Below are 24439 nucleotides of genomic sequence, written 5' to 3'. Positions count from 1 at the left end.
ACAAAGTGAGTCCCAGTCAATATTGGGGAAGTTGAAGTCTCCCATCACAACAACCCTGTTGTTTATACTCTTTTCCAAAACCTGTCTACCTATCTGCTCCTCTATCTCCCGCTGGCTGTTGGGAGGCCTGTAGTAAACACCCAACATTGTGACTGCACCCTTCTTATTCCTGATCTCTACCCATATAGCCTCACTGCCCTCTGAGATGTCCTCCCATAGTACAGCTGTGATATTCTCCCTAACCAGTAGCGCAATTCCTCTACCCCTTTTACATCCCCCTCTATCCCGCCTGAAACATCTAAATCCTGGAACGTTTAGCTGCCAATCCTGCCCTTCCCTCAACCAGGTCTCTGTAATGGCAACAACATCATAGTTCCAAGTCCTAATCCAAGCTCTAAGTTCATCTGCCTTACCTGCCATGCATCTTGCATTAAAACATATGCACTTCAGGCCACCAGACCGCTGTGTTCAGCAACATCTCCCTGTCTGCTCTGCCTCATACTGGCCTAGTTCTCCCTCAATGCTCTCACCTTCTGACCTATTGCTCCCGTGCCCACCCCCATGCCATACTAGTTTAAACCCTCCCATGTGACACTAGCAAACCTCGCGGCCAGGATATTTATGCCTCTCCAGTTTAGATGCAACCCGTCCTTCTTATACAGGTCACACCTGCCACGGAGGAGCTCCCAGTCGTCCAGATAACGGAAACCCTCCTTCCGACACCAGCTGTTTAGCCACGTGTTTAGCTGCTCTATCTTCCTATTTCTAGCCTCACTGGCGCATGGCACAGGGAGTAATCCCGAGATTACAACCCTAGAGTTCCTGTTTTATAACTTTCTGCTTAGCTCCCTGAACTCATGCTGCAGGACCTCATGCTCTTTCCTGCCTATGTCGTTAGTACCAATACGTACAATGACCTCTGCCTGTTTGCCCTCCCCCTTCAGGATGCCCGCTACCCGTGCTGAGACATCCTGGGCCCAGGCACCAGGGAGGCAACATACCATCCTGGAGTCTCTTTCACGTCCACAGAAGCACCTATCTGTGCCCCTGACGATAGAGTCCCCTATGACTATTGCTCTTCTGCGCTTTGACCCTCCCTTCTGAATATCAGAGCCAGCCGTGGTGCCACTGCTCTGGCTGCTGCTGTTTTCCCCTGATAGGCTATCCCCCCGACAGTATCCAAAGGGGTATACCTGTTCGAGAGGGGGACAACCACACGGGATTCCTGCACTGACTACCTGCCCTTTCTGGTGGTCCCCCATTTCTCTGCCTACACCTTGGGTGTGACCACATTTATATAACTGCTATCTATGACGCTTTCCGCCACCTGCATGCTCATGTGCATCCAACTGCTGCTCCAGCCAAACCATGCGTGAGGAGCTCCAGTTGGGTGCACTTTCTGCAGATGAAGCCATCCGGGACGCTGGAAGCCTCCCGGACCTGCCACATCTCACAATCAGAGCACTGCACCCCTTTAATTGACATTGCGTCAATTAATTAGTAAATTAAATTTAAAAGTTTTTTTTTAAAGTTACTGTTAACTATATGTTTCCTAGCACTAGATTTCTACTATAAATGTGAAAGCTAAATACAGTACTCTCCAATCTCTGGCTTAGATACCCCTCTAAATTATAATTAAGTAATTAAGTGATTATGTTTAATTAGTTTAACAATGCTTAATTTTTAAATTTAGTGTAGCTTCCCAACCAGCCAATCAGGTCACAGCTTTACTGTGATGTCACTTGAGTCCCCCCCCCACCCCCCAATTTGAAAAGGTAATAAAAATAAATAAAAATCACTAACATTTCCAGGTTCTCAGGTCCCCTCTGGTTCTCTCCCTGCAGATTAAAAGTTACAGGCCAGAAGAAAGAGAGAGAACAAAACAGTAGGGAAAAAGCACCTTCTCCCACTCTGCACCGGATTACCTCACTGCACCAGATTACCAAGTTCCAAATTCCCACTCTAGATGTGTCTCACTCTGGATGTGTCTCCTTGACTTGCTCAAAGCTTACTGAGTGCGCTGCTTACTGAGTGCGCTGCTTACTGAGTGCGCTGCTGACTTAGTGCGCTGCTGACTTAGTGCGCTGCTGACTGAGTGCGCTGCTTACTGAGTGCGCTGATTACTGAGTGCGCTGCTTACTGAGTGCGCTGCTTACTGAGTGCTCTGCTGACTGAGTGCTCTGCTGACTGAGTTGCGCTTTTTGTCTGTCTTTTATACAGACCTCAGCTCGTCAGGGTGACTCACACTACTTAAGCTTCAAAGAGTAGAATACAATGTGCACCTTCGTGCCCCTAAACAGGCCTCAGGTGACTGACAGATAACTGCCTCTCAGCAATTAGGGTGGGGGCAGCTTCGGCCAATCAGATACTAATCTACACACTGCACTTTTAATTGAAAAACAGCAGAATTAGACTTACCACTTACCTTTTCCTGATTACCTCACTGCACCAAATTACCAAGTTCCAAATTCCCACTCTGGACGTGTCCCACTCTGGATGTGTCTCACTCCGGCTGTGTCTCCTTGACGTGTGCGCAGCTATTCAACACCCGAGCAGAGGGAGGTTGCATACTGGTTCCGCATACACCAAACCATTGTCACCGCAACACTTTCATATTGCTCCTTTTCAATAACTTATCCAATTCCTTTTACAATTATATTATAATATTTACCTCAATGGCATCATGTGGTGAATTAGTCCATATTCTAACAATATGATGTATTGAAGGGGAAGCTGCACCATTTCCTGAGGCAGAAAGGAATGGAAGGATATGCTTTGACAAAGAGTCATCCAGACTCGAAACGTTAGCTCCCTTCTCTCTCCACAGATGCTGTCAGACCTGCTGAGATTGTCCAGTGTTTTCTGTTTTTGTTGTAGAAGGATATTCAGATTTGGATTTATTGTAACGTGTACCGAGGTACAGTGCAAAGTATTGTTCTGTGTACATTCGCGGAGCGGGTCGCCATCATCCTCCGCCCCATGGACCGGACTCGCTGATACTATCGACCCAGCGGTGGTGTATCTGAGGGAGGGCTTGGAGGGGGGTGGGGGTTCTGCGGTGGGGATGGGGTGCGCTGGTGCGTGGGTGGGACGGGGCGGCTGAGCTGCCGGTGGCCAGGTCCCCCAGTTGTTGAACCTGGAGGTGCTCAAGTTGCCATGTGCGCAGCAGTCCTGGTCAGAATACAGGAGGGAGATAGAGAACCTAGTGGAGTGGTGTAGCGACAACAATCTCTCCCTCAATGCCAGTAAAACTAAAGAGCTGGTCATTGACTTCAGGAAGCAAAGTACTGTACACGCCCCTGTCAGCATCAACGGGGCCGAGGTGGAGATGGTTAGCTGTTTCAAATTCCTAGGGGTGCACATCTCCAAAAATCTGTCCTGGTCCACCCACGTCGACGCTACCACCAAGAAAGCACAACAGCGCCTATACTTCCTCAGGAAACTAAGGAAATTCGACATGTCCACATTAACTCTGACCAACTTTTACAGATGCACCATAGAAAGCATCCTATCTGGCTGAATCACAGCCTGGTATGGCAACTGCTCGGCCCAAGACCACAGGAAACTTCAGAGAGTCGTGAACACCGCCCAGTCCATCACACAAACCTGCCTCCCATCCATTGACTCCATCTACAACTCCCGCTGCTGGGGAAAGTGGGCAGCATAATCAAGGACCCCTCCCACCCGGCTTACTCACTCTTCCAACTTCTTCCATCGGGCAGGAGATACAGAAGTCTGAGAACACGCACGAACAGACTCAAAAACAGCTTCTTCCCTGCTGTTACCAGACTCCTAAACGACCCTCTTATGGACTGATCTCATTAACACTACACCCCTGTATGCTTCACCCGATGCAGGTGTTTATGCATTTATATTATGTACCTTGTGTTGCCCTGTTCTATATTTTCTTTTCTTTTCTTTTCTTCCCATGTACTTAATGATCTGTTTGAGCTGCTCGCAGAAAAAAACTTTTCACTGTACCTCGGTACACGTGACAATAAACAAATCCAAATCCAACACGACATGCGGCTTCCTGTTCCTGTCTGGGTCTCATGTCCTGCCCATCCTGCCTTCCTCCGCATCCGGCGAGGTATGTCACTCCTCCACCTCCTCCTCCAGCATGTCGCCCCTCTGCAGTCCGATGTTGTGGAGAACGAAGCAGGCTACCGCGATGCGTGAGACCCTTGGAGGGCCCCTCCAGACCGGTCCAGACACCTGAACAGTGCCTTCAGCACACTGATGAATCGGTCCGAGTCCTCCGGATAAGCATCACAACCATGACTGCAGCAGATAGCCGCTGCCATCCAGGAACTAGCTCTTCCCCAGGGGGAGTGCCTCAACACTGTGGGGCATCTACGAGTGTGCCAAGACAAAGGCATCACGCCCGCTGCCCGGGTACACCAACTGCACATTCAGGGAGTGGAATCTCTTCCGATTGATGAAGGGCACCCCCTCATGTGCCGGTGTACATAAGGGGATGTGCATCATGTTGATCACCCCCTGGACCCGGGGCATGCCAGCAATGGCGGCGAATCTCAACGCCCAGGCAACCTGGTGGGCTCAGTCCACATCCAGGCATACATGCCATCCGTTACAGTGCAGATGCACCTGTGTATGGAGGTCAGGGAGATCCCAGACATTTCCCCACTCAGCGCCTAGAAAGACCCGGGGAATAAAGGTCACCTTGACAACAACTGGGAGCAGGTGTCCTTCCTGAAATCCCCATGGTTCCAGATGCGCCATGAGCCGACACAGATGACGTACAGTCTCCCTGTTCAGCCGCCCTTATCGGCGACATCCCCAGTCCGGCAGGTCCTTGTACGACTGGCGGTGCCGATATACATGAGGCCTGATGTGACGCCTTCTTCCCACCTCCTCCTCATCGACCTACTAGGTGGCTGGCTGGGTCCTGCTGCACTGGGGCAGGCTCCTGTTTTGCAGGGTTCTGCCCAATCAGCTCCTGCTCATGCTGCATCAGTGCATCTGCCAGGGCTGCGGCAGACAGGTAGATGCCAACCACACCCCGCTGTGCACCAAAATCCATTTTTTGCAGGGGCAAAGGGGTAGACATGTTAGTGTGGTGAGTACTCCCATGCCCAACCAGGTCTAATAGGCTACACACTGTGGCCCAGGCTCTGCATGACCCCTCTCCCCTCCTGATCATAACCGCACACCCCACCTCCACGGCCGTTCACCCCATCATGCTCTGCACCGCGTCCCTGGCCCCGCCGGCACCTGTCACCGGGGTACCTCCTGCTCAGCCACCCGAACCTACCAGCGTAAGCTCTGTGGCCCCGAGAGTGATATGGTGGTTGTGTTGTAATTCACCGACTGACCACTAGGATTCTCATTAGCAGACAAGTGAATGTTGGAGTCAGATGACCTCAGACTGACGAGGGAGGTGGGAGAGAGGTTGCTTGTGCATGTTCATACTATTATTTGTTGTTTTGTACATAGTTGACCCGCAGTTATTATTAATAAATCATTTATAGCTTTAGCTACACGTGTCCTAGTAATATAAATCAGGCCATCCGACAAGAATATTACAGCTCCTGTCCTGTGCCCTCCTGTGGGGCCTATCGTGGGTGCCATCCTCGGGTGGACCACGTGCTATACCATTAGCCATGTGCCATCTGGATGGGGAGTGTCACCTACCAGTCCCATGACTGGTGGCCTGCGTGCAGGCAGGGACCATGGACAGGGCTGAGTGAGGGGGTGGGCACCCAATGGGCCCCTAGCTGTAGTGCGCCATGGGTCTTCTGTATGATGCATTCGTTGTGCCTACCTGTCCGGGGACAGGATGGATGGGACTGGGGGTGCAGTTAGCAGGCGGGGCTTGGTGACGGCCAGTGTTCCAGCAGGGTGGGCAAGCTGATGGTGCCTCTGGTGGGGCATCCACCCTATGGGGGTGGGGAGGTGGGAAGCAGTGCTCCAGCGACGATGGCAAGGGCCATGGGTGCATGTGTCTGCTGTTCGGGTTCCAGACAGCACCGCTGCCCCTCCCCCCCACCCCACCACCCACCCCCCCATCTCCCCCGGCAGTGGGGCAGCACTTCAGATGGCTACACTAAAGGCTTACAACACCTGGTGGCCCACTGGCTGAGCTAGTGGCCTACTGGCTGAGCTGGTGGCCCACTGGCTGAGCTGGTGGCCCACTGGCTGAGCTGGTGGCCCACTGGCTGAGCTGGTGGCCCACTGGCTGAGCTGGTGGCCCACTGGCTGAGCTGGACCGTTCACAACCTGGTGATGGGTCGGGTCGTTTCGGTGGGGGTCTTCTTAGGGGTGCGGGCGGCACCCTTTTGGCCAGTGTCGCTCTGCATAATCATGGATCACAGTGGGCAGCCAGTGTGGTGCAGAGCCAGATAGCTGCCATGCAGGCCATGACAATGGCGGCATATACCCGGCCACCCCGCTCCCGGGTGATGCACCCCAAACCCACAGCCCGCCCCCCCCACTGCCTCCCCCACCCCCCTCGGCTTTGACAGATGCCGCCCAGCCTGCGGCATAACTGGCATCCCACAGTTGCACCTTTGGAAACATGTCTTGATTCCCCTTTCATCCTCAGAATCCACAGCGCCCAACGCCCATTTACAAATTCCGCCGGTGAACCACGCAAGTGTCACCTCCGCCTGATGGAGGCGGAGCATGATGGGAGGCCGGAGACCACCAGGTCGGGCTAGTTAATGATATGTCAATGGTCGTTACTGTACGAATTGCATGCCCATGCCGTGCGGGGCGAGGAACGCATCCAGGCCGCCACTGAGGCGATGGAGCATGGTGTTGCATTGGGCGCCTGGCAACAACCTTGATTTTCGGCTGACGCCCGACTCCCTGATGGGAGTCATTAATGACTTGGATAAGGGAGTTGAAGGGTGGGTCAGTAAATTTGCAGACGATACGAATATTGGTGGAGTTGTGGATAGTAAGGAGGGCTGTTGTCGGCTGCAAAGAGACATAGATAGGATGCAGAGCTGGGCTGAGAAGTGGCAGATGGAGTTTAACCCTGAAAAGTGTGAGGTTGTCCATTTTGGAAGGACAAATATGAATGCGGAATATAGGGTTAACGGTAGAGTTCTTGGCAATGTGGAGGAGCAGAGAGATCTTGGGGTCTATGTTCATACATCTTTGAAAGTTGCCACTCAAGTGGATAGAGCTGTGAAGAAGGCCTATGGTGTGCTCGCGTTCATTAACAGAGGGATTGAATTTAAGAGCCGTGAGGTGATGATGCAGCTGTACAAAACTTTGGTAAGGACACATTTGGAGTATTGTGTACAGTTCTGGTCGCCTCATTTTAGGAAGGATGTGGAAGCTTTGGAAAAGGTGCAAAGAAGATTTACCAGGATGTTGCCTGGAATGGAGAGTAGGTCTTACGAGGAAAGGTTGAGGGTGCTAGGCCTTTTCTCATTAGAACGGAGAAGGATGAGGGGCGACTTGATAGAGGTTTATAAGATGATCAGGGGAATAGATAGAGTAGACAGTCAGAGACTTTTTCCCCGGGTGGAACAAACCATTACAAGGGGACATAAATTTAAGGTGAAAGGTGGAAGATATAAGAGGGATATCAGAGGTAGGTCCTTTACCCAGAGAGTAGTGGGGGCATGGAATGCACTGCCTGTGGAAGTAGTTGAGTCGGAAACATTAGGGACCTTCAAGCAGCTATTGGATAAGTACATGGATTACAGTAAAATAATATAGTGTCGATTTATTTGTTCTCAAGGGCAGCACGGTAGCATTGTGGATAGCACAATTGCTTCACAGCTCCAGGGTCCCAGGTTCGATTCCGGCTTGGGTCACTGTCTGTGCGGAGTCTGCCCGTCCTCCCAGTGTCTGCGTGGGTTTCCTCCGGGTGCTCCGGTTTCCTCCCACAGTCCAAAGATGTGCGGGTTAGGTGAATTGGCCAATGATAAATTGCCCTTAATGTCCAAATTGCCCTTGGTGTTGGGTGGAGGTGTTGAGTTTGGGTAGGGTGCTCTTTCCAAGAGCCGGTGCAGACTCAAAGGGCCGAATGGCCTCCTTCTGCACTGTAAATTCAATGATAATCTATGATTAATCTAGGACAAAGGTTCGGCACAACATCGTGGGCCGAAGGGCCTGTTCTGTGCTGTATTTTCTATGTTCTATGTTCTATGTTCTATGTTCCCTGCCCAATCTTGATTTGCGATTCTGACGTAACTGGGCAGAGAATCCGCCCGTAGGATTCTTAAGTGGCTTGACAGGATAAATGCTGAGGGGATGTTTCCCTCATGGGAGAGTCTAGGACCAGAGGGCATAGTCTCAGAATAAAGGGGTGTCAATTTAAGATTGAGAGGAGGAGGAGTTTCTTCACTCAGAATGTGGTGAGTCTTTGGAAATCCTTGCCACAGAGACCTGTGGAGGTAGATTCCTTGTGCATGTTTGAGGTTGGGATAGATAGAGTCTTGATCAGTCAGGGAATCAGGGGTTCCAGGGATAGGGCAAGAAGTGGATGTGTGGAATGTCGGATCAGCCATGGCTGAGCAGGTTGGAGGGGCCGAATGGCCTACTCCTGTTGCTATTTCTTATTGTCTTATGGTCTTGCTTCTTCCCACAGATTAGCATACTGATGCTTATTGGCCAGGACTAAATATGGTCAACAAGAGGGTGGCTTGTGCACATGGAACTTCACTGGAAGTTAACTTCAATGAGCTGTATCTTGCTCTAGTGGGTCATTTAGCAGCACACACTATTAGTTAGACATTTTACTGAAGCCTTCAGCTAAAAAGTATTTTTATGTTGTCATTTCTGAAAATAATAAACTGGCACCGATGTGGCGAGGGGCGGCCCGGTGGTTAGCACTGCTGCCTCACAGCGCCAGGGACGGGGGTTTGATTCCGACCTTGGATGACTGTCTGTGTGGCGTTTGCAAGTTCTACCCGTGTCTGCGTGAGTTTCCCCCGGGTGCTCCGGTTTCCTCCCACAGTCCAAAGATGTGCAGGTTAGGTGGATTGGCCATGCTAAATTGCCCCTTGCAATCCAGGGATGTGCAGGGTAGGGGGGGGTTATGGAAATAGGACGAGGGAGTGGGCTTAGGTAGGGTTCTCTTTTAAAGGGACAGTGAAGACTCGATGGGCAGAATGGCCTTCATCTGCACTGTAGTGATTCTATGGTGTTTTGGTTCGATGGCAGTTTGGGAACCGGGAAACGTGCATAAATGGAAGGACCAACAATGAGTCTCCTTCACCAATGAGATATAAGGATCGACATAGAAAGAGGAGAGTAACAGAGTAGAAGGGTGAATTAGAATAGAATCAGGTACAGAAAGGGAAATAAGAAGGAGAGGAAAGAAAAGTTGGTTTGGGAGGAAGAAGAGCCATGATCTAAAGGAGAATAAGATTTTAAAAATATGTACTTTTATAATTTTTAACAATAATTCATCACCCTGAGGGAAAAGTTTCCACAGGAGGACTTGCTACCCTTTTGTCCGAGGCAAGTTTTAAACAATTGTTACATTGCTAAAGGGGTACATATGTTCTTAATTACTGGACATAGCTTTCCAAGCCAAGTTTCTCTCTGTGGTAGTCCTTCCTTTGATAGGAGGACACCAGCTACAGAGTACATCCTGTAGTTGTACACCATTACACTAGTTGTTTTTTAACATGGGGAAGCTGTTGTGCGTCAGCTACCACACGGTCCTGGCTGGCCAGGAGATTCTCCCACTCTCACTGCTTGTCGTGGGTGTACAAGTGTCTGAGAAAGAAGGATTTGCAGGTTGACACTTAACCTGCTTGGCCATGTTAGGAACGCACCTTCCATGGCCATGACGTCCTGGAGTGGGACTGGAGCCCAGAGCTTGTGGCTCCGAGGTTGGGATGTTGTTGCTGCGTCAGAGGACCCCCCCGCCACTTTGCTGAGTGTAATGGACAATTAATATGAAAATCCAGCAGGTTGTTAAAAATAACTGGGAGGCTTATGGCAAAATATTGTTTGTGCAAAAGTAACGGGCGGAGTGACACAAATCCATTTGTAACTCATGCCGTGTCTTTTAAACCTCGGGGCAATTTGTACCATAGTGGCAATGTGGGTCATTAACATCATTATTTTTCCAGTATGATCCAACCCTGTGAGTTCAGATGAGCAGACTGGCAGGAAATTAAAAAGGAAATTGGGAACTCGATAAGCTGGGCATTGTAGACATGAACATTTTAATGTTACGTCTGAAATTATGGTCATCCATGGCTGATACATCATGATGGCAGAGGCAGGAAGAAAGCTCATTTTTATTGATTGACCAGTTCTGACGATCCAACATGCCATCAGAAAGAAGAATAATTCTCTGATTTCTGTTTCTCTGCTTGAAGATTACTCCGGCTGTGGATAGCGACTTTGGCAGCTACAACTGTACAGCCAGTAACCGGATAGGAACCAGTTCCCAGGAGTTCACCCTCGTCCAAGCTGGTAAGCAAATCCGTTAAGCGTAATCATTCATGTTCTGTTTAGCAAATATTGATGTTAATAAAGGGGCTGATGAAAAACGTGCATTAAAGCCATGGATCAACATTTCGAAAGATGCGCTCCTGTCAGAACTAGTTAACGACGGCCATGCGTTGCAATTATTCCTGCATTTTCATCATTAAGGCATTGTGAGGTTTTTAAAAATTCTTTCACGGGATATGGGCATCACGAGATTGCCAAACATTTTAATCGCCCGGCCTTGATTCCCTATTTACCTTCGAGAATGTGGTAATGAGTCTCTTTCTTGAACTGCTGCAGTCCATGTGGTGTAGGTACACCCACCGTGCTGTTAGGGAGGGAGTTCCAGAATTTTGACCTAACGAACAGCGATCAGGGGCGAAATTCTCCCCCAACGGCGCGATGTCCGCCGATTGACGCCAAAAACGGCGCCAATCAGACGGGCATCGCGCCGGCCCAAAGGTGCGGAATGCTCCGCATCTTTGGGGGCCGAGCCCCAACATTGAGGGGCTAGGCCGATGCTGGAGGGATTTCCGCCCCGCCAGCTGGCGGAAATGGCGTTTGTTGCCCCGCCAGCTGGCACGGAAATACGGCGAATGCGCGGGAGCGTCAGCGGCCGCTGAAAGTTTCCCGGCGCATGCGCAGGAGCGTCAGCGGCTGCTGACAGCATTCCCGCGCATGCGCAGTGGGGAGAGTCACTTCCGCCTCCGCCATGGTGGAGGCCGTGGCGGAGGCGGAAGGGAAAGAGTGCCCCCACGGCACAGGCCCGCCCGCGGATCGGTGGGCCCCGATCGCGGGCCAGGCCACCGTGGGGGCACCCCCGGGGTCAGATCGCCCCGTGCCCCCCCCCAGGACCCCGGAGCCCGCCCACGCCGCCTTGTCCCGCCGGTAAATACCAGGTTTAATTTACGCCGGCGGGACAGGCAATTTCTGGACGGGACTTCGGCTCATCCGGGCCGGAGAATTGAGCGGGGGGTCCCGCCAAACGGCGCGGCCCGATTCCCGCCCCCGCCTAATCTCCAGTACCGGAGACTTCGGCGGGGGCGGGATTCACGGCCATTCTCCAACCCAGCGGGGGGTCGGAGAATGACTCCCATGGTTCCAAGTCAGCTGGTATGTGAATTTGCGAGGTGGGGCGGGGGGGTGGTGGGGGGGGCGCGGACATCTTGCAGGTGGTGGTATTCCCATGCACTGCTGCCCTTATCCTTCTGAGTGGTAGAGAGTGTTTGGAAGGTGAAGTTGAAAGGGCACATTGGTGAGTTGCTGCAGTGCATCTTGTAATGGTGCACACAGCTGGTACTCTGCATCATTGGTGGAGGGACTGAATGTTTAATGTGGTGGATGGGATATCAATCAAGCAGACTGCTTTGTGCTCTGGATGGTGTTGAGCTTCTTGAGTGTTGTTGGAGCTGCGCTCATCCAGGCAAGTGGAGAATATTCAATCACACTCGTGACTTGTAGATGGTGGACAGGGTTTGGGGAGTCAGGAGGTGAGTTACTCTCCGTGGGATTCCCAGCCTCTGACCTGATCCTGTAGCTACTAGTATTGTACTAGTATTGGGATGGCGAGTCCAGATCAGGGTCTGGTGAATGGTAATCCCCAGGATGTTGATAGGAAGTTGACGTAGTTATAGATGTAAACTCCCTAACCCTCTCAGATCCTCCTTAAAGTCTATCTCTTTGACCACATTTTGGCCATCTGTGCTGAAGTCTCCTTCAGTGAGTTGTTGACAGATTATGTTTGATGATATTCCAGTGAGATGTTTCATTACATGCTGCATAAATGGGACTTTTTAACAGGCACATTTAGAACCAAGAAATAATTTTTCAGATATGGGAATAGTTGTAGGGTCATTCATCCTATTCCACCCTTATTATAGATTATCATAGAATTTACAGTGCAGAAGGAGGCCATTCGGCCCATCGAGTCTGCACAGGCTCTTGGAAAGAGCACCCTACCCAAGGTCAACACCTCCACCCTATCCCCATAACCCAATAACCCCACCCAACACTAAGGGCAATTTTGGACACTAAGGGCAATTTATCATGGCCAATCCACCTAACCTGCACATCTTTGGACTGTGGGAGGAAACCGGAGCACCCGGAGGAAACCCACGCACACATAGGGAGGATGTGCAGACTCCGCACAGACAGTGACCCAAGTCGGAATCGAACCTGGGACCCTGGAGCTGTGAAGCAATTGTGCTATCCACAATGCTACCGTGCTGCCCCTCAGATTATTGTGGATCTACATACTAACTCCATCTACCCACCTTGTTTCACAACCCTTAGCATCCTTTGTCAAACAAAACTATATCAATCTCAGATTATCGATTATCCGTTGACCCCCCAAGTCAGTTTTATTTTGATGGGGGGAGTGAGTTCCAGATTTCCAGCAGGCTTTGTGACCTCTCCTCTGTTGCCCTGTCTCTGTTGTCACACGTATCAATCAAGAGTGTGGCCAGCTCTGGCAGCCAGGTATCTCCCATTGGTGTCCTTCATGATTAGTGGAGCTGACTTGATGTTCTGTTCCTTTTCCTGATGATCCCTCCATCATGTTGAAGCGCATCATCATTGGAAAAGCTCCCATCATTGATTCATTCCATGTGGTTCTCCATTGAACTGGTAGAAGCACCATAGTTTTATCTGGGGTTAAGGCACTGTGGTCGACTACACTACCAATGGGAAGACTTTTAAGCCTTCCTAATGGCATTGAACTCATTATGATGGAGGCATTATAGGAAAGAGGAGCAGGAGTAGACCATTCAGATGATCAGGTCAGTTCTGCCGTTCATTAGGACCCCATAGTTTGTGGATTGGGCTGCGCCAATAGTGCCAGTCATGAAGCCTGATGGCTCCGTACGTCTGTGCAGAGATCATAAAACAACAGTAAACTGGGCATCCTGTTTGAACCAGTGCCCAGAAATGAAGACCTGTATGCAAGGCTCAGTGACTGGTGTACTTTCACTAAGCTCGATATGAGCCATGCTTACTCACAGTTAGTCCTGGATCCGGCTTCCCGGATATATGTGACTTCAATACCTATCACGGTCTTTACCAATATGCGAGATTGCTTTTCAGAATGTCTTCCGCCTGTGCCATTTTGCAGCGGGTGATGGAGAACATCCTCTGGGGACTGCCCCAGGTGGCGGTTTATCTCGACGACGTATTGATCACTGGGTCCACCGACCGGGACCACATGAAAAACCTGGAGAACGTGCTACGTTGGTTTGAGGCCACTGTGGTTCAGCTGCGAAGGGAAAAATGTGTCTTTCATGCCAAAGCGGTGACCTACTTGGGTTACAGAGGGGACCGAGATGGCTCACACCCGGCCGATGGTAAGGTACGTGCGATCTAGCAGGACCCCGTCACGAAGGACCCTACGGAACTCCGCTGTTTCCAGGGCCTGATAAATTATTTTATTCTGGGAAATTTATCCCTAATTTGGTGACCATTCTGGCCCCACTATATTTGTTGTTTTAAAAGGAGCAGTGGTGGAATTGGGACTCGCCGCAGCAGATGGTGTTTGACGAGGTGAAATGGAGACTCTCTAATGGAGACTCTCACCCTCGCGTCTGTTAACTCATTTCTACCCACCTGAGCCTTTGCTCCTGACCTGCGACGCTTCATCTTACGACATCGGGGCAGACTTGCTAGGTCAGACGGATGACGGCACGGAACATCTTATTGCGTTTGCTTCCCGCACTTTGACGGCAGTGGAGCGGAACAACGCGCCGATTAAAAGGAAGGTCTGGCGGTGCTTCTCGCGGTAAAGCGGTTTCACCAATACGTGTATGAGCGTACGTTTATGGCTTATACAGACCACAAGCCCCTCCTGGGTTTATTTAAGGAGGACAGGGCGATTCCTCCCATGGCATCTGCCCGCACTTACGAATATGGAATATCGGCCGGGAGCTAACACCCCGCACGCGGACACCCTCAGCCAATGTCCGCTGCTCACCCACAACCTCGGATTGCGAGTTGCACTTCATCAACTCCTTGCCGGTTACGGCGGCCCAGGTGAAGGCGTGGATGCAGGTGGACCCACTGTTGGCCAGGGTCAGTCACATAGTTCTGTACGGTGCCCAACATCATGCTCTCCTGGATGATCTGCGTGCATTCACCATGAAGGTGGTAGAGCTCGGTGTTGGGGCATTCGACTGTGGGGATCCATGGTGGTCGTGCCGAGAGGGGCCAGGGAGAAATCCTGCAAGACTTCCACAGCGGGCACCCAGGGGTCTCGATGATTAAGATGTTGGCCCGGAATTATGTCTAGTGTCCCAGGATAGACATGGACATTGAAACATTGACAAAACAATGTAGGCAGTGCCAGGAGCACCAGAATACCACCTCCCCCCACCCCACCCTCACCTCCCCCCACCCCACCCACCCCAATCAGGAGCAAAGGCTCAGATGCGGTCCACCGCATGTCCACGATGTCAGCATGGGCCACGATTGAGAAACTCCGACAGACTTTCAGCACCCACGGGTTTCCCGAGGTGTTAGTGTCAGACAGCAGCACAAGTGCGGAATTCGATGCTCTCATGAAGATGGATGGCGTCCGCCAGGTACGGACCGCGCCTTACCATCCGTCCTCCAACGGATTGGCCAAATGGGCGGACAGACTTTTAAGTTAGGAATGCGGAAGCAGACTTCCAGTCCCCCGGAGACCAATCTGGCCTGTTTCTGTTTCTGTTACCGCACCATGCCGCACGCCACGACTAGGGGAGCACCTTCGGAGTTGTTAATGGCCGCTGGCTGCACACGCGCTTGAGTCTCACCCTGCCGGCCATTAGAGAGAAGGCCAGGGACCAGCAGGAACACTCTGAAGCACGTTGACCCAGGCCCGTGAGAGAATTTTCCGCGAGTGATGAGGTCTATGTCAGGAATTTTACTGATGGGACTTTGTGCATCCCGGGGATAGTGGTGCAGCAATTGGGCCCAGACTCATATTCGGTGAGTGTGCGAGGAAAAGAATCGAATAGGCACGTGGACCACCTCCACAGCCATGCCCTACAGGTCCACGAGGGAAAGCAGAAGCCCTCACATCCAATGGTGGCCCTTCCTCCAGTGCAGCTACCATTGATACCCGGGGAGGCGGACGAGTCCTTCGATCTTGAGATGCGAGATGCCGACTCATGGGACTCCGAAGTGGACATGGAAACCTTGCGAACGGAGATCGCAACAGATCTGGTGTGGGCCGCCGATCCCTGCATGGTGGACCCGTCCAGGCATTCGTCCTGAAAACGTCACTCCCTGGTCCGTTACACTCCGCCGGGTCCAGCACAGCGGACGCCTGAGAAGCAGACCCAAGCAAAGAAGGCAGAGGATGTTTTCAGTCGACGTATCGGGCTTGAGGCAGGGGAGGGATGTTATAACCCCGACCGGAGGCCATGGTGTCAGCAACATCAGAGTTCCTGTTGCCTCACCTGAATATAATCTCCCCAGATGAGGGGGTGGAGCTACACCCTTAAGCAAGGATTCTATTGGATATAAATACCCCGGTCCAAGTATGGGCGGGGTGAGGGAGACACTTCGGGGGAGGGGGGGGGGTGGGGGGGAGGGCAGGGGGGGGGAGAGGGGGAGGGGAGGGGAGGAGGGGGGGTGTGGGGAGGGGGGGGGGGAGGGGAGGTAGGAGTTGTATCTAGTAGGTTAAATTGACACAGACTAGCAGTCATCGCTTCCGTATGGTCCCTCGCCTGGAACTTTACACTGAGGATGGAGGCTTTCAGGTGCAAGGGATTCCTCAGCTTTTAACCCCATTAGTTTCTCCTGTGACATTTCTTTATTAATGCTGAATTCTCTCTGTTTCTCATTAGATCCTTGGTTCCCCAGTATTTCTGGATTTGTTTTTGTCTCCCACTGTGTACAGTGTACTTGTATTTATTTAATGCCTGTACCATATCTTTACTCCACATTATAATTTCACCTGTTCCTGCCTCTAAGAGTCACATACTCTCGCACAAACCTCTTCCTTTTTACATATTTATAGACATTTTTACCTTGTTTTTTATGTCCCTTGCTGGTTTACACTCATTTGTTAAAAAAAATATATATTTTATTCAAGATTTTTGGCCAAACATAACAGTACATAGTGTTTCTTTTACACAACAATAAAGCAACATAAATAACAGTGGCCAGTTTTAAACAAATAAATAAATAATATATAAACAAAAACAAAACTGAATGGCAACTGCCTTGTCCAAAATAAATACTCTCCAAAAATACAATCCAACATACAATGACCTATAACAACTACCTATACATATTATACATATACAATAACATCTCTGAGAGTCCGTTCGATTCCTCCCCCCCCCACTTCCCCCGCCCCCCCCCCCCCCACCCCCCCCCCCCCCCCCCCCCCCCCGCTTAGCCTGGCACACGAGGACGATGAGTTTACCCTACGTAGGGCATCAGCCCACAGCCCCTCCTCAATCTCCTCCCCCAGTTCTTCTTCCCATTTACCTTTCAGCTCATCTACCATGATCTCCCCCTCGTCCCTCATTTCCCTGTATATGTCCGACACCTGACCATCCCCCACCCATGTCTCTGAGATCACTCTATCCTGCACCTCCTGCATCGGGGGCTGCGGGAATTCCCTCACCTGTTGCCTCGCAAAAGCCCTCAATTGCATGTACCGAAATGCATTCCCTTGGGGCAACCCATATTTTTCCGTCAGCGCTCCCAGACTCGCAAACGTCCCATCTACAAACAGATCTCTCAGTTGTACTACCCCAGCTCTTTGCCATGCTCTAAATCCCCCATCCATTCTCCCCGGAACGAACCTATGATTGTTTCTTATCGGGGACCGCACCGAAGCTCCCGTCCTTCCCCTATGCCATCTCCACTGCCCCCAAATTTTCAATGTAGCCACCACCACCGGGCTTGTGGTGTATTTCTTTGGTGAGAACAGCAACGGCGCCGTCACCATTGCTTGTAGGCTAGTCCCCCTGCAGGACGTCCTCTCCAATCTCTTCCACGCCGCTCCCTCCCCTTCTCCCATCCACTTCCACACCATTGAAACATTGGCGGCCCAGTAGTACTCACTTAGGCTCGGTAGTGCCAGCCTCCCCCTGTCCCTACTATGCTGCAAGAATCCCCTCCTCACTCTCGGGGTCTTCCCAGCCCACACAAAACTCATAATACTCTTCTCGATTCTTTTGAAAAAAGCCTTCGTGATTGTGGTGTTGCGTGCTCTGGTGCACAGATGAGCCAACACAGTTGTATGTGGTACAACTCTATTTTATTTTAACTCTTATATACAGTTCGTTCTGGATACTCTGCACGTGCTGTCTCCCTGAGTGTGTCGTGTAGCAGGTCTGTCCTGGTCCTCGTCTCCAGCTAATACTGTCCACCAGGTGTCGTGTTTGTGCTTTTATATGGTTCCTGTCTTTGTCTGTGATTGGTTGTGGTGTTGTGTGTTCTGATTTGTCTGTTGGTGTGTCTATCATGATGTGTGTGTTTGAATATCATGACATCCCCCCTGTTTACAATTATATGTGCCTACGTGGTTAGAAATATAATCGTGTCGTGAGTGCATCTAAGAGTGTGTGTGTGTGTTGTGTACAACGTGTGTATATGACGTAACTATTTACATGGGGCGATGTCGTGTGCGTCACACTAACAAGGTTGTACCCTAAGAAAACATGAATGCGAGAAAAAAAATATCTGGAACGATAAACAACAACAGGTTATAATACAGAAGTATTTGAATTTTTGAAAGTATGAACAGCGTTATAAGTCCAGTCTAATGGGTGACCGCATCAAGAATAGGCTGGTCCTCAAGCCGGTTCAGCTGTGGAGATTTGGGTTCACATTGGTTCACCTTGGACTGTTGGAGGTGATGCTGTTGCCGAAGTCTCTAATTTTCCATTTGTTGTACTTCGTGCAGTGCTTGGTTTTTCATTCGTGCAAATATAACATTCAACATCTTTGTTAGTGTTGCCTTGGCTGTGGTTTGGTTTACTAAGTTTTTTGCTGGCCAGGTGAATATTGTAGCACGTTCTAACAGCCTGTAACACAGTTCCTTCGTGTATTTCTATGTGCTGAGATGTTACTGTAGTTAGTAAGGCCTTAATTATCTGCAACTGAACACCTTCGTCGGTTTGTGGTCCTTGAGAACAACCACATATTGTGTCTCTAATTATATCAATTAATTTCTGTAAACAGTCAGATGATGTGCTGACTATGCGGGGACATTTCGACTGGCATGCCAGCTCAAAAGGGAGAAAATACTTGTCTGCTTCAATAAAGTTTGCCCTGGATTTGACAGGTGGCAAGGTCCCAGAAACAGCCTTAGCTACTGCATGGGGAGGATTTTAGCTGCTGTGGCCTGGTCACGGGTGGCGATGGAAGGGGCATGATCCGTGGCATCTCCACAAAGTCATCCTTGGGAACCAGTGGAGGATCCAGCGTGTGCGTACGGTTCAGTTGCGAGCGTGGAAGACGGCGCAAAGCTCGCTGATTGCGCCTACGCACCAATCCATCCGCCCTGCATGCCAGGAACAAGGTGGAGTCTTTTTTCTTTTTATGTTTGTGGTGGACGGCATCTTGTAGCCGATGGGTCGTTGCCATCGAAGAAGCACCATCACTAATGTCATGCAAGGCGATGACTGTGCCAGATGTGGAAGTTGGCCGAGACCGTGCACGCTGGTTCCGGCCACCTGCTGTGCCGGAAGGGCGACTCCGCAGAGAAACGTCGAAGCATGTCGCCTTGGAGAGAGAATTGTTGCTCGCATCAACGTCTGGCGATGGCGCGAATTGGTGTGTCCGTCTTGGACCGCCGGTGCTGGTTGCCACTGCCGACCCAGTGGGACTGCCACGCGATCCATTCACTGTCGCCGTGGCATCCGCCGTCACCCTGAGCGTGACATCACCGAGGCCGCGACACCGCCCGTCCGGAGCAAGGTCTGGCGTGCGCGAATCAGAGTCGGCGCTTGGCTGCTCCCCATCTGGAGTCCGGTCTGCCTTCCGTCAATGCTCCCCGTCCGGAGTCCCAACAGGTTCACTGGAGGTAGCCGAGATTCCCTGAAGCTGCACTTCTGGAGTCGGAACATGCAGGAATGCACCGACCAGTGGAGAGGCTCGAGCCATCGAGGGTGGAAGCGGTGCGCCGCCACCGCAGTCGTCAGTGGTCCCACCGTGATCGTCGAGTGCCTCGGTAGCACTAGGCGAGGTCTGTCACCTTGCACCTTTTGCATGGGAAGTGGGATGCTGTCGTCACCAGTCTCACATCCCGTGGATAGATCCTCATTAGCAGCTTGCTGTTCACTAGGGTTGGGTGAATTGTCAGAGTTTTCATCTGGTGGTGCCCACCATGTCGGTGGACTGTCATTGTCTTGCCGTTGTCCTTCATTTGGGCTTTTCTTCTTTGGAATTTTAAATCTTCCCCCAGACATTGCAGAACCTTGTTTATTACCCCCAAATTCTCCCATATGTATGGTCTCGAATATAGGATCCAATGTTTCTATCGACATTGTACTATTTTCCAAAGAACATTCCGTTTCACTTTTCTTCTCAGGTACCTCATATGTATCTTTGTCTAATGTACATGCCTTCATGGCCTCTGGGTCTGATTTTGCTGGGACTGGCATGGTCACAGTCTCTCTTTTACTGTTCTCAATTTCCCACATTATACTCCCCATACATAACTGCTTAATCACTGGGGTTAGTGTGGTACAATGGATAATCGGGTCAATCTTCACCATTAGTGGAAAGCACACTTGGTTCACTTGAAACTGCTGCGGGTTTTAAATTCGTTATCTGGCTACTCGATGTCGGTGTCCTCGGGATTCTTGCTCCAATGTTCTGCTCATTGATCAGTGGAGTGTGTTTAGATTCAATGCAGTTAATGTTCCCCTCAAGGTTTGAAGAGTCATTACTGACTAACTGCTGGTCTCCGAAGTTGGGACTCTGCGGTGTTGAGTTGAAGGGAGACATTTGTCCCTGCTGTAGGTATGATTCAGGTTGTGTTATTTCCATTAACTGAGGATCAATGTCTTGTCCATTTTTTTTTTTCGTACTGAAACACTGGCAATTCTCAGTCTGCTCCTTGCAAGTTAATCATACAGGTAATTTCTTTAGCAAATCCTCAGTATCCTTCTGTGACCGTGCAGCATTATTAATCTCTGTTCGGCTACAATGATTCTGAAGGTCAGCGCATGAACCTTTTTCCTTCGGGCTTGGAAGAGGAGATTCCTTTGGCTTGTCTTCAGTTGGGCTTGAACAGTCATCAGCGCTGTGCCCTTCATTGTAGCATGAGAGACCGTCATGGTAATGCTGCTGTGCAGTGGAGCATGGTAGGCTGTCATAGCCTTCGCGCTGTTCACGTGAGCATGGCAGACTTGCATCGTCTGCCGCTGGTTGGTCAGGAGAGGTTGCTAGACCCTCATGGTCTTGTTCCTGCAAGGACTGAGCATCGGAGTCAAGCGTTTTTTCTTTTGTGGAGTCTGTCCACGAGATCGCTGTGGAGGCTTGTGACTCTGGAGTCACTTCTTGTTCGTACAAGGACTGCGCTCTGGAGTCTTGCGTTTCTGCAATTGTGGAGTCTGTCCACGAGCTTGCTGTGGAGGCTTGTGACTCTGGAGTCACTTCTTGTTCGCGCAAGGACTGCGCTCTGGAGTCTTGCGTTCCTTCTATCGTGGAGTCTGTCCACGAGCTCGCTGTGGAGGCTTGTGACTCTGGAGTCCCTTCTTGTTCATGCAAGGACTGCGCTCTGGAGTCTTGCATGTCTTCTTTCATAGAGTCGGGAACGCTGAGCGGGACGTGGACCATGCTCTGTGTGGCAGCAGGGCGCTCTCCGTGTGCTTGCAGCGCTCCCTGTCTGTTAATGTCAGGCTGCAGCATCATCCGGCACTGATAAGTTGGGACGTCATATCTGCTGGGTTGAAGATCTTCAAATCCGAAAAATGAATCCGCATCTGCGTCGGATTCAATGTGGGGGCCGCCAATGTGCAACACGAAAGGTTCGTCCGAGTCATAGTCGTATAGGACCACGGAGCTATCATTGGACTCGCGAGGTCCCGAAACACTGTAAAGATCACCATCGAAGTATTCGAGGTCGGAATCATCGGCTTGTGCGTAGGTAACTGCTTGTCGGAGGGTTCTTCGGAGGTCAAATTCATCTCCTGGGTCAATTTGCGGCAATATGCTGTCATTCCAGGTGAGGGAAGGTTGTTTTACAGCTTTAACAGATTTTTGTTTTTTTGATTTGGGACGTTTCCCTTTTAAATTGGATTTGGGACGTTTCCCCTTTAAATTGGTGCGGTCTGGGGCCTCTGGCATCCTGACGCTCGGTATGTAGCACGTAGGAAGCGACTGCGCATGCTCAGATCGCTGTCCCTTTACCGATGGCCATTTTCTTGACTGCGCATGCGCGCAGCATCTCGCACATGCACAAACGAAACGTCCGGTTCTGCGCACTGCTCGCGCAACTGTGCTAGCGTGATACCTTTAGCAAGATGGCCACCGACCTCGACCCAGCCCTCTCTCAGGCCCGGGATTTCGGCCTCTGGTAATTCGGGCTCCGGGATCCCGGCCACGAGGTGAGTACTGCCGCTTTTCTTACCTTTACTTGCCGATTGGATTGCGTTTTCTTCACAGTACTTGGAGAACTTGTCCAGGACTGCCCGGTAATCGTACCTTTGCTGCCTCCTGAAGAACCTGAACCTTGTGAATATTTCTCTTGCCCTTGCACCGGCGATGGTGAGGAGAAATTCAATTTTTTCGCTATCATCCAGGTCTTGGAGTTCAGCTGCCACCAGGAACAATTCGAACACTTGCCGGAATCGCCGCCAGTTTTCGCGGTGATCGTCGTGGCACTGGAGCGGCTGCGGAACCGGGAGCTGTAACATTTTGCCTGGGCACTGCTGGTTGTCTGTGTACACTGAGGTATGCCGGCAGGTATCGATCCACTCCTGTACCATGTGGTGTTGGGTGCTCTGGTGCACAGATGAGCCAACACAGTTGTATGTGGTACAACTCTATTTTATTTTAACTCTTATATACAGTTCGTTCTGGATACTCTGCACGTGCTGTCTCCCTGAGTGTGTCGTGTAGCAGGTCTGTCCTGGTCCTCGTCTCCAGCTAATACTGTCCACCAGGTGTCGTGTTTGTGCTTTTATATGTTTCCTGTCTTTGTCTGTGATTGGTTGTGGTGTTGTGAGTTCTGATTTGTCTGTTGGTGTGTCTATCATGATGTGTGTGTTTGAATATCATGACAGTGATCACCACCGGGAGGCACTGAAACACAAAAAGGAATCTCGGGAGGACCACCATTTTAACCGCCTGCACCCTACCTGCCAATGACAGGGACACCATGTCCCATCTCTTAAAGTCCTCCTCCATCTGTTCCACCAACCGCGTTAAATTAAGCCTGTGTAATGTACCCCAATTCTTGGCTATCTGGATCCCCAAGTACCGGAAGTCCCTTGTTACCTTCCTCAACGGTAAATCCTCTATCTCTCTGCTCTGCTCCCCTGGATGCACCACAAACAACTCACTTTTCCCCATGTTCAGTTTATACCCTGAAAAATCCCCAAACTCCCCAAGTATCCGCATTATCTCTGGCATCCCCTCCGCCGGGTCTGCCACAAATAGCAACAAATCATCTGCATACAGAGATACCCGGTGTTCTTCTCACCCCCTGAGTACTCCCCTCCACTTCCTGGAACCCCTCAATGCTATGGCCAGGGGTTCAATCGCCAGTGCAAACAATAACGGGGACAGACGACATCCCGGCCTCGTCCCTCTATGGAGCTGAAAATAGTCAAACCCCCGTCCATTCGTGACCACGCTCGCCATCGGGGCCCTATACAGCAACTGTACCCATCTGATATACCCATCCCCAAAACCAAATCTCCTCAGCACCTCCCACAAATAATCCCACTCCACTCTATCAAATGCTTTCTCGGCATCCATCGCCACCACTATCTCCGCTTCCCCCTCTGGTGGGGGCATCATCATTACCCCGAGCAGCCTCCGTATATTTGTATTCAGCTGTCTCCCCTTCACAAACCCAGTTTGGTCCTCATGAACCACCCCCGGGACACAATCCTCTATCCTCATTGCCATTACCTTGGCCAGAATCTTAGCGTCCACATTCAGAAGGGAAATGGGCCTGTAGGACCCGCATTGCAACGGGTCTTTTTCCTTCTTTAGGAGGAGTGATATCGTTGCCTCTGACATAGTCGGGGGCAGCTACCCCCTTTCCCTCGCCTCATTAAAGGTTCTCATCAGTAGCGGGGCCAGCAAGTCCATATATTTCCTATAGAATTCAACTGGGAATCCGTCTGGTCCCGGGGCCTTCCCCGCCTGCATGCTCCCAATCCCTTTCACCACTTCCTCCGTCTCAATCTGTGCTCCAAGTCCCACCCTCTCCTGCTCCTCCACCTTAGGAAATTCCAGCTGATCCAGAAAGCACATCATTCTCTCCTTCCCATCCGGGGGCTGAGCTTCATATAATCTTTCGTAAAGTGCCTTGAACACTCCATTCACTCTCTCCACTCCCCGCTCCATCTCGCCCTCCTCATCTCTCACCCCCCCTATCTCCCTCGCTGCTCCCCTTTTCCTCAGTTGGTGGGCCAGCAACCTGCTCGCCTTCTCCCCGTATTCGTACTGTACACCCTGTGCCTTCCTCCATTGTGCCTCTGCATTACCCGTAGTCAACAAGTCAAATTCTACATGTAGTCTTTGCCTTTCCCTGTACAGTCCCTCCTCCGGTGCCTCCGCATATTGTCTGTCCACCCTCAGAAGTTCTTTCAACAACCGCTCCCTTTCCCTACCCTCCTGCTTTCCTTTATGTGCCCTAATAGATATCAGCTCCCCTCTAACCACTGCCTTCAGCGCCTCCCAGACCACTCCCACCTGGACCTCCCCATTATCATTGAGTTCCAAGTACCTTTCAATACACCCCCTCACCCTTAAACACACCCCCTCATCTGCCAATAATCCCATGTCCATTCTCCAGGGTGGGCGCTGTTGTTTTTCTTCCCCTATCTCCAGGTGTGGA

The 24439-nt window shown here is 51.0% G+C and overlaps 1 protein-coding gene across 4 annotated transcripts in view; it reads left to right on the top strand.

The window, feature by feature from the left end:
- LOC140427663 (neural cell adhesion molecule 2-like) overlaps positions 1–24439 on the top strand; it is an 896208-nt gene that overhangs the window by 515551 nt on the left and 356218 nt on the right. For all 4 annotated transcript variants that reach the window (XM_072513136.1, XM_072513135.1, XM_072513137.1 and 1 more), the window contains exon 11: positions 10317–10413. In XM_072513136.1, the coding sequence (XP_072369237.1) occupies positions 10317–10413 (97 nt within the window). The remainder of the gene's footprint in view (positions 1–10316; positions 10414–24439) is intronic.

The sequence above is a fragment of the Scyliorhinus torazame genome, chromosome 8 (genome assembly GCF_047496885.1).
Source record: "Scyliorhinus torazame isolate Kashiwa2021f chromosome 8, sScyTor2.1, whole genome shotgun sequence".
In the NCBI taxonomy this organism is placed as follows: Eukaryota; Metazoa; Chordata; class Chondrichthyes; order Carcharhiniformes; family Scyliorhinidae; genus Scyliorhinus; species Scyliorhinus torazame.
This window is presented reverse-complemented; position numbering and strand designations above follow the sequence as displayed.